Source organism: Chelon labrosus, assembly GCF_963514085.1.
Source record: "Chelon labrosus genome assembly, chromosome: 16".
In the NCBI taxonomy this organism is placed as follows: domain Eukaryota; kingdom Metazoa; phylum Chordata; class Actinopteri; order Mugiliformes; family Mugilidae; genus Chelon; species Chelon labrosus.
Window position 1 is genome coordinate 24704116 of NC_140349.1, and position 11080 is coordinate 24715195.

General features: G+C 41.7%; 2 protein-coding genes across 2 annotated transcripts; one reads left to right on the top strand and one right to left on the bottom strand.

Annotated features, from left to right (window-relative positions):
• The first annotated feature begins 46 nt into the window (after positions 1–46).
• On the top strand, positions 47–3914 carry eif3i (eukaryotic translation initiation factor 3, subunit I). The gene is made up of 11 exons (XM_084563536.1): positions 47–152; positions 518–610; positions 702–789; positions 912–977; positions 1111–1260; positions 2218–2345; positions 2440–2550; positions 3001–3090; positions 3192–3265; positions 3404–3496; positions 3614–3914. Exons 1-11 carry the CDS (start codon positions 150–152, stop codon positions 3693–3695), a joined length of 978 nt encoding a protein of 325 aa, XP_084419662.1. The 5' UTR covers positions 47–149; the 3' UTR covers positions 3696–3914.
• A 150-nt stretch (positions 3915–4064) lies between these two features.
• On the bottom strand, positions 4065–10783 carry hdac1 (histone deacetylase 1). Its single transcript, XM_084563535.1, has 12 exons — positions 10537–10783; positions 9611–9723; positions 7889–8006; positions 7729–7803; positions 7191–7329; positions 6772–6913; positions 6557–6649; positions 6349–6457; positions 5879–6259; positions 5620–5775; positions 5496–5541; positions 4065–5152 (listed from the first exon to the last, which is right to left on the bottom strand). Exons 1-12 carry the CDS (start codon positions 10583–10585, stop codon positions 5125–5127), a joined length of 1449 nt encoding a protein of 482 aa, XP_084419661.1. The 5' UTR covers positions 10586–10783; the 3' UTR covers positions 4065–5124.
• Between the last annotated feature and the right edge of the window lie 297 nt (positions 10784–11080).

Here is an 11080-nt window from a genome sequence, read left to right on the forward strand (position 1 = left end):
GTGAACTGTAGGGGGCGCTCTGACGCCATCTTGGTTTTTTGAAACAGGAAGTACGCCATCGTCCTTTTCCGCCGCCTGAAACACGAGTGTTCGGCTTTTCTGTCTTTAGCTAAGTTACTGAAACGACTGGCAAGGCGTAGCTGACGAAAATGGTTTGTAAATGTTTATGGTTATGTTAATAGTTAGTAAATGTCCCGGTAAACGCTTCTTACCGGTTATGTTTTGGTCGACATTATACACGTTTACGTGATGCGACTGTTTAGCTAGCCACCACATCTGCCGCGGCTAACGTTAGCTTAGCTCTCAGATTAGCCCGCCTGCGCATATGTTTTAGCTAACGTTATCGTCGCCATGTAGTCCTGACAGTTGGTTGAATTGGACGTAAGTGCTTAGTGTCAAGATAAATGAACAAACACAACGTTAGCAGTTAGTAATGTGAGCTGTTCCCACTTTTTAAAATCTGCATTGGATGAGTTTATCTATGAAAACTAAATAACCAAGCTGCCGTTGTTCACAGAAACCCATCCTGCTCCAGGGCCATGAGAGGTCCATCACGCAAATCAAGTACAACAGAGAAGGAGACTTGCTCTTCTCTGTAGCCAAAGACACTGTGAGTTAATAGTCATTTATTCGTAAAACATGCAGGTTTGTTTATAATTGGCTAACTTGTTTTGTATGTGTCTTGTTATGTTACACTTTAGGTAACCAACGTGTGGTACTCTGTCAACGGTGAGAGGCTCGGTACCTACAATGGACATACAGGAGCTGTGTGGTGTGTTGACTGTGACTGTATCCTCCTACAACAAAAGACATCTGATCTGTTTATTATTTCAGCTTACACGAATGATATTTCATGGTATTCTGTGCTAGCTGATGACACACGTTAGGTTCTTTAACCGGCCCTCTCTCAGGGGACACAAAAAATGTATTAACAGGATCCGCTGACAACAGCTGTCGACTGTGGGACTGTGAGACCGGTAAGTAAAACAACTTAGAATGAAGGTTTGCTGTACTTAGCTCATTACTGTAATGTCAGTTATAGGACTCCTCACACATTGGTCCTCCAGCTTGTAGTTGCAGCCTGCCCCACAGTCTGTCTCCGTCTCCCAGGTAAACAGCTGTCCCAGCTCAACACCAACTCTGCGGTCAGAACGTGCGGCTTCGACTTCAGCGGCAACATCATCATGTTCTCCACAGACAAGCAGATGGGTTACCAGTGCTTTCTGAACTTCTTTGACCTGAGGGACCCGCAGCAGATAGGTACACACCGCGTGCACCCGTTCAGCAGACACGTTGACCTAAAAAACTGTCAATCATTACACATTCTAGAAAGGTTAATTGTTCTTGTAATGGAGTAGTGTGCATTTTCACTGTTTCTGGAAATCCATGTTCACGTCAAAGGTTATTTTATGGACAATATTCATTCATTCATTCATCTTCTGTAGCTGCTTGTCCTGTGAAGGGTTGCGGGGGGGGCTGGAGCCTATCCCAGCTTAGCAGTTAGATCTATATTTGTGGGACACAGATACAATATTATTGTATGTTTATGTTATTAAATCTGCTTATCAAAACATATTCAAGTTACAGTTATATACTGAATATGGGTATATAAGTGCAGACTCTTAGACTTAGACTTAGATAAACTTTATTCATCCACAAGGGAAATTGCTTGGTCACAGTAGCTTAGTTATACATAAAAAACAATCTTAATTAACTCTAATTTAGTGGGTTGATTAAAAATATGATCTGAAACATTCAGGAATGACTGTCCCTGGTTTCCTTCTTTGTGATGTTTTACCAGGCGTTTACTGCAGCTGTCTCTTTAGTAGTTGTTTGTTTGAATCTTTCTGTCTTTAGTTATGTATTCAGGAAGTTAAGTCTCTAGTAGAGATCAGTCATCGTGTAATATTCCACTACTTCACTACCTTCAAGAAATTGGTGTCCACCTACACTGTGAATCGCTGTCCAACTAACTTTGGTTCATTTGGCTAAATCTGAGCAAACAGTATGCCACTGTGCACTTCAAAAAGCTTCTTCTGTCTCATCATCAATAAACACTGTCGTTCCAGTGCCATTTGAAGTCACGCAATACAGTATACAGACGATCAGATCTTAACTTCAGTAATAAATAAAGTGGCAGTGGACCTCCCTGTGTTTAGGCACAGGAACATGGCTCCTATATGTGGTATAAGGATGAATCTCCCTCTCTCTCTGCAGAGGACAACCAGCCGTACCTGTCAATACCGTGCAGTGATCACAAGATCACCAGTGCTGTGTGGGGACCTCTGGGAGAGTTTGTCAATGCTGGCCATGAGAACGGAGAGATCAACCAGTTCAGCTCCAAGGTTTGACACTCACTTGAACCATAATGTTTATGACTTGGATAGTGGTTATAGACGCCAAATAGACACCTGTGTTTCCTGTGTCACTTGTGTACAGTCTGGAGAGATTGTGAAGAAGATCAAGGAGCACACCAAGCAGATCAATGACATCCAGACATCAGTGGATCTCACTATGTTCATCACTGCCTCCAAGGACAACTCTGCTAAGGTAAGAGCCCAACTACTCTCTAGAACCTTATACTGCACCCTGTTTGGGTCACTGAAACATCACTCCTGTTCCATTAGACTTAGATAAACTTTATGGATCCACAAGGGAAATTGCTGTGTTACAGTATCTTAGTTGAACATAAAAACACTCTTGAGAACCACAAGTAAAAAGAAAGATAAAGTAAAATTAAAGATTAAAATAAAATAGTAAAAATCTAGTAAAATAAAATAAAAATGTACAAAATGATCAAATGAACAAATAGAGACAGAAGTAAATATATATTATATACATAGAAGGATTAAGGATTATATTGACTGATAAAGACTTCAGCAATTCTGATGATCACATGTTGGGCTGCCTCTAGATTCTTCAGTTAAATCGTTGATTGGTCATCTGATTTTCATTCACTGACTGACACTGTACCACGTTGTCTTCATTGTCTCCTCACAGTTGTTTGACTCCACTTCTCTGGACCACATCAAGACATTCAAGACGGAAAGACCGGTCAACTCTGCTGCCATCTCCCCCATTATGGATCATGTAAGAACTTCTGTGCTTCCTGTTACATCGTCTATTTTGATTTGGTGCTGTTATCTTCTTCTCGCTGGCCTTCAACGCTTAACATGTGGTGTGCGATACAGGTGGTGATGGGAGGTGGACAGGAAGCCATGGAGGTCACCACAACCTCTACCAGGATTGGCAAGTTTGAGGCCAGGTGAGGTGACAGTCGACACTAATCAGTTTAATTCATTTATACAGGATCCAGATTGTGTAACAAAAAAAATCCCTCCTATTCTGTAACTAGTCAAGATTAAGTATTATAGCGGTAATCAACCTCCTTTGTCGTTCTAAGGTTCTTCCATGCTGCTTATGAAGAGGAGTTCGGCAGGGTCAAAGGTCATTTCGGCCCAATCAACTGTGTGGCTTTCCATCCTGATGGCAAGAGGTACGAGACGGCCGTGCTACTAAAACACAGTCCTAAAATTGACCTGTGTCTGGTTAAAACGGCTTGGTGTGTGTCGCTGCTAACATTTTCTCCTCCCATGTGTTTTATTGTCTACAGTTACAGCAGCGGAGGAGAGGACGGATATGTAAGGATTCATTACTTTGACCCACAGTACTTTGACTTTGAACTGGAGGCATAAACTACCGGCTTACCCGAACCCACAGCTTCAACTAACGTCTGACTCAGTCCATTCAGGAAGAAGGAAGAACAGAGTGTATTTACAGTTGATCTCCTTACACACCACATCATCTGAACCAGAAGTCAAGGTCCATATAAACATTGTGAAGGTTGGCGAGCAGTGATTGAAATTCTGAATACTCAAATAAAGAGAGTGGTAGTCTAATCTTTCACAACTGCATCTTTGTGAGAAGTGTGGTATTTGCAGAAAGTCATTTTTGTAAACATCGAGATACTTTCAATTTTTATACCCTGGATGTGCAAGGTGTTTGCAACTGGACTTGAACCCACACTCCTCAAGTGTATTTAATTTCACAATTTGAGTTATTGATGCATTTTTTTTTTTGTTGTGAAACCATTCCAGCACAAATAACCATAAAATTATCATTAAAACTTTGTGTGATTTCATCAGTTACCAAACAAACTCCAGCGTAATGGTACATGGGATATGCTGTCCTTGTGAGACAAGGGGACAAAATATGTATGAATGAACTTAGGAACAAATATTGAATTGATTTTCTTTATTTTTTTTATAACAAAGTTATGATAATGCACATTTCACAAGGATAGAATTCCAAACAACCACAAGTAGAGGGCCATGCACTGGCTTCCTCCGTCTATGTATTATGGTACAAAATATATCAAATAAGTCATTCACTCTCCAACACAGGTCTCTGTTTAAACTCATTCATACATGGACATACCAACAATGCAGGAGGACATAAAATAAAAAAACACAAACCAGATACTTGTAGGAAGACACAGCTGAAGGGACTGACTACTCATGATTTAAAATAACTTACTGAGCAGGGACTTTCTGAGTAAAGGCAGAATATGTACACGCTAAAGGCGAGCTCATTCTAAACATGCATTCACTGAATAACAGCAAGGCAAACAGTCTGCCTTACGCTGGTATCATAAGTAGATGTTTAAAAACTAAAAAAAAAGCCTTTTTGCATGTAAAGACTTGACTTTTAAATCATCTACGTCTCTGCAGGTATTTTTGCTGAAACCCTGCAAACAGGTTTAAATCTGAAATGCCAGGGTGGAGGCAGTAACACTCTGGGTGGTTTTCTTCTCATTAAGACAGACCTGGTTCACACAACAGCTAAAAAGGATTAGGGGCGATTGTTTTCTACTACAGTGGAGTGCTGAATGGATGGGCTTACACTGATAACACAGAGGGGCAAATTGCAGTAAGAACTTCATGCGAAACTAATGATCATACATTTAGCTGTGGGATCCCACCGAGCTAGTGCATCACAGGTGAACCAGGTGTGTCCTAAACAACATGTCATAAAACAGGAATACAAAAAGGTCCTATCATTGCAGTAGGAGAATCAGTGGGGCTTGAGAACAGTGGAACCATCCACGTCTTGCTATGCCAGACTTCAGGTTGTCTTCACTTCTTCTTTTGGTCTGAAACACAAACAGTGGAGGAGCTCAGCTGACCAACAGACTGTTTACTGAGACAACAACAGGTAACCTGATGGGAAGTGAGATGACTAGAGTAAACTGGGGACACCAAATACTGTATGTGGTGAAGCATGCAGCCTCAAAATAAATAGTAAATACAATCCTTTATATTATCCTCTGGCTTTAAATCTCAGACAATTAATATTAGCAGTGACAATGGCCTAGCTGGAAACCTGTTGTAGCATTAGTGAACTCAGAGTTATGGTGCGAAGACTGGGCTTAAAAACTCACCATCCACAAGACTATTATATATTAGAACCACTTTCCCAATATAAATGTTTCTTACCCTGACGTATCCATCTTCTCTTCCTCCTTCTCCTCCTCTTTCACTTCTAGAAAGCAAACAAACCAGTTACCATCATTGCTTTTGATCATTTTCCCGTGCTATTTTGTCTCGTGTAGGGTGTCACCTTTCTTTTCCTCTCCTTCCTTCTCCTCCTCCTTCTTCACTCGTTTGGCCTTCTTGTGGTTGGCTGCGTTCCTGCGGCCTCCTCCCTGCCCCTCTGCCTCATCCTCGGAGTCGGAAAACTCCTCTTCACAGGCTATCCTCTTGTCATGGGCCCGGACTGAAACAAACACATAACTCATTATTAAACAACAATTGCAGTCTACTGTGTCTTTAGAGTGGAAACTTTTATGTACGTAACCATTTCCACAGAAGTCCCTTACTTGAGACACGTTTGTCAGGGTCTTCCTCGTCCTCATCTCCACTGTCTGGGTGAGGAGCATCCTCTGGGATGGCTTGCATCTGGACACCGGGGGCGTGAGGCAGCATACGGAGGTTTTCAAACAGACGCTGTTTGATCTTTTCCAGGTACTCGTTGGTGTTCTGGTTTGTCATGTTGGAGGGGCTGATGTGCAGCTTGAAATCAGGCCCAAAGTACTCAAAGTAATCATTGTAGGGCAACTCGTTGGGGATGGAACAGTCCAAAGCGACGGCGGTTTCGTAGGTCCAGCAACGGGCCACGTTGCGAATGGTGTAGCCTCCACCACCCAGCATCAGGAGAGGGAGGTTGAAACTTTTGATGTACTCGACACACTTGGCATGACCTACAAGTGTCAACAAAGATTCAAGTAAATGTTATAATATTGCAAAGCAGTTAGTAGTATAGTTTTTGGAGTGTACGGAGTATTTGTACCTTTGATGGTGAGGTTGAAGCAGCCCAGCCTGTCGCCAGAAAGAGAGTCTGCTCCACACTGGAGAACCACAGCACTGGGCTGGTACATCTCCATGACTTTAGCCATGATCTGTCACACAAAAACAACCATAAAGAAGTCCAGTTAGAGAATACGCCTTAATGTGTTTTTAATGTTCCTTGTTGGTTAAAAATGACTGTGAAGACTTACTGGCTTAAAGATGGCTTCATAGGACTCATCATCAATACCGTCTCTTAGGGGGTAGTTGACTGCATAGTACTTGCCCTTTCCTGCTCCAATATCCTAAGAAAAACATCAGAGAGATATCACTGAACTAGAGCTCACACAGGATCAATACACAACAGATGATGCTTTAGAGGGAAAATGATGAAGGCGACGACAAGTAGTAGAAAAGAAAAACTAACCCTCAGGTCTCCAGTGCCAGGGAAGTACTCCCCATACTTGTGGAAGGAAACGGTCATGACCCTGTCTGTGGTGTAGAAGGCCTCCTCTACTCCATCACCATGGTGGATGTCAATGTCTATGTATAACACCCTCTGGTGGTACCTAGACGGAAAACAACATTGAGTAGATGATGCATTAATTACAATTACATACAATTACAGTTGACAAAAAGAAACTGTGGTGATGTAAAGATGTATTTGTCATGGACAGAATCGTTAGATTAGACAAAGCTCCATCACAGGTTTAGCTGTAATCCATTCATAATCTACATATAAAAGTGTGTACCAGTTCCCCTTTGTGGTCAAATAATCATAACCCTGACACATGTGTGAGGGTAGCTGGATGGGTAAATAACAAGAGAAAGCAGTGCTGGGCTTACTTGAGCAGCTCCAGGATGGCCAGGACGATGTCATTGACGTAGCAGAAACCAGAGGCCTCAGATTTCTTGGCGTGGTGGAGTCCACCGGCCCAGTTGATGGCGATGTCTGTCTGCTGCTTGTTCAGTTTCACTGCTCCAGCTACAGAAAAGTAGAAACAAAATCCATTTGATGCACTTTAGTGTCCACATCCCACTGAAGTTGCTTGTGGAATGTTTTAAGCGCTGGACTGCACACCTGATCCAGCAATCTGAGAGCTTTCAAGTCCATTAATCTATGTGAATGGTTTTACTGTTTCAGGTTTTATTTAATCATGGGCTTTTTGCTACACTTTACAGTTCGGTAAGCATTCTATGGCTAATGATGTGTGCACTTACACTTGCCACTAATTGGTCAAACATATTTTTTAACCTGACTCAAGATGTTTACTCCAAACTTTAGAGTGTTTCAAAATGCATGTTCTGGAAACCAAACAGTGTATATATCCCGACTGTTTGATGACAGCGCACCAGAAGGACTGTGTGAAGTGTTGGAACTCACCCACAGAGCCACCCGTTGAGAGCTGGCAGAACTCAAACAGACCATCAAACACAGGGCAGTCCTCTCCAACGTTGACTGTGAGGAACAAGACAAGACAGCTTTAGTAAAACTGGACAAGCAGAATACTTGACTGTACATGAGAAGAAAACCAGACACTCACATCTCTGCATTTGTTTGCTGTATTCAGACATGTTATCTGGTCGGATGGACCTCAGGAACTTAATGTAGTCATCGCTGTGGTATTTTGTCATCTCTTCCCCACTGGCTTTATGCGGTCTCTGAATTCACACAGAAAGGTCATAACGGTTAATCATGTAACGGAGTCGCTACTCTCTGAACAAGGTACGGAACAAACTAATATTTGAAGCATATAATCAAATGTTTTTCACATCTGGGATCAAAGTCACATACTAGCTACAACTATAACTAAATCTTAGTCAACACCTGTCAAAGCTTAGTGAGTGGGGGAAAAAGAAAAAAAAAAAAAAAAACACCTGAGAACTACGTTGGATATTTGTGAACTTTTACTCCAGCAACCTGCATTAAAGGGGAATTACCGGTTTTTACAACCTGGACCTTATTTCTGGCATAAAATACGTTTACTCACCCATATAACTTTGGTGTCATTTATAGTAGGAGTGACTGGGGCACCAAAACGCAGCCTCTAAATAACGCATTATCTCCCGAGAAACTCGTTCATTTCACCAATATTTTGTTATCGTACACTAGTGCTATTCCCCGTTGAGTCCAGAGTTACCTGTTATCATCATCCGGGGTCTGTAGATTGACCTTCTAACCTCTGACCTGGATGATGTCATCTCTGAGCGTCGCGCGCAGCCCGCACGGCTTGTTTAGCTGTAATTTACTGCTGCGAGTTTTTTGCAACATAGCTGAATATTTTTCAGATTCTGAGGTTGTGGACGACGACTTTGTTCATGATGGACGTCCTTGAGCCAGAGTATACGGATGAGGAACTCGTTGAAAGGAGGATGTGGAGGCAGAGAGAGGAACAGCTGGCCAAAGAACAACAAACCGCTGCACGTCCGCGAATAGATAACAGATAACTCTGGACTCAATGGAGAATAGCACTAGCGTATCATAACAAAATATTGGTGAAATGATCGAGTTTCGCGGCAGATAATGCGTTATTTAGAGGCTGCGTTCTGGTGCCCCAGTCACTCCCACTACATGGATATACGCGGATGTAAATATCGTCCGAACGACTCCAAGTGACACCAAAGTTATATGGGTGAGTAAACGATCGTATTTTATGCCAAAAATAAGGTCCAGGTTGGAAAAATGGCAATTCCCCTTTAAACTCAGCATGACTAGAAGACTCATAACACAGCTTTAATAGCCTAATATAGATAAAAACATGTTATTTGTCGACACAAAGCTAACAGAAACAGAACTTAAAATGTAAGACCCTAAATTTTAATGCTTATTTAGGATGTGGGTAATAACGCCCTGAGCTGGAGTGTCAGTCTGAGGTCAGTTAACCCCTTGACATTCCTGCAATTTTTGCCTAAAACACCTAAACAAAGGCATAGCCAAAGTAAATTTAAATCTGTTCTTGAACGATTTGAGTACAGACATGGTTTTGGCCTCTTTTGAAAGATAACACTCTGAATTCTTCTCCCAGACAGTAAGAATCTGTCTGGTACTACTGGGACTGAGTAATAGGAGTTTGAATACACCAAAGAAAAAGGATTTTATGCATGCCTCATTTTTTTTCAGTAATGTTTACCTTCAAAATGACATTTCCCAGCCTTAATCGTTATAGTGTAATAGCTTACTACTTAAATAAAGCCCATGCCAACTGTGGTGAGGTCCTGTGAAACTTGAAGCCTATCTGAGGTCTGCACGGAGCAGTGCGACTTACATAGATCTCCATTTTCCTGTACAGGCCATAGTTGAGGAGGAGGTTGTGTGTCATGCGAATCCTGTGAGGTTTCATGGGATGGCCCTGACCATAATAGTAGTTTCCCACATCACCTTTGGAAGAAAACAAAATCCAGGTAAGTTTAACATCATTAATATTTGACATATTACCATGATTCATCTTCATGTTTTTTGTTTTTGTGCCAAATTCTGTTCCAAACGTGCTATTCTTGTTAGATACCTTCAAGTGAATCAAAGTTTGAACATCTCATAAATCAGAATGAGACTACATCCTGTCAGCTGATGAGGTTTTATCGCCATATTTAATACAGACGTTTCCGCAGCTAAATCGTTCCGTTTGTAATTTGTTCATATAGTCACATATGTAATATTTTCCTAAAAATATTTATGCACAATAGAAAATGGAAATAGCAACGTCTATTCGCTTAAAACTATTTCACTAAACGTCGCTGATCAAACTGGAAACCGGTCCATCGGTCTCCACTTCTCGGAAGTTGATAGCAAGTTGGAGGGACACTGATGTGATTAGCGCCGGATAGCTTCATGGCTCCTCTGTGTCCCCTCAATGACCACACTAGCGCGCACGCACAAATAACAACGCAGTAAAATGTTTTAAATAAATTTAGGAAATTGCTCCGGTTATAGAATAACCTGAAACCTAGAGGAAGACCGGATAATACAGTGCGTGCAGTCCGAAGCTAACAGCTAGCCAAGCGTTCCTACTAGCTAAAACATGCTAGTTAGCCCATTGAACCGGCTAACGTTAGCTCGCTATACCGGCAAGCTAGCTTGGAGGCAAGGCACACTTGAAAAAAAGAAATAATTATAAAAATTCTTCAACGTTCAAACGCCTCCAATAACAATTCAATATATATGGAAACGAAAGTGCACGGGGTCGATATTTACCGTCATAGTAATAGCAAACTTTTTTCTTTGTTCCTTGAGACAGCGCCATTTTACACCAATTACCCCACTGTTCCGTGCTCACCGATTTCTCTCCTACACCAGGGAGCTCGCGATGAGCTCTTGTCAACCAATCACAGAGGCTCACCCGTCCGACGGGGAGGCGCCGGTTTTACAAACCGAGGGCCGCCTGTGTTGCAGCCGCAACCAGACAAGTGTGTCTAGACTATTGTAGAGCAGAGTTATCCATTCAGTTAGAAAAAAAAAAAATAGCATTTATAATCGACAATCAGATAATGTGCTGATGGAATACAATTTATTTATTCATCTGTTATTCTTCCTAAGACAACGATACGGTGGAGACAGTGATTTATAAATGGACACACATGTAACAGATCTGACTTCCACAGATTGTATACATTTATTAATCACTCGCCTAGCTCTGTTTAATGCTGCTTGGCATGCCTTAAGTAGATCCTTTGTTGTGAACCTTCACACCAGCTTCAAAAGGTTGATACTGTGAATAAATTATGATCCTTCTCCCTTT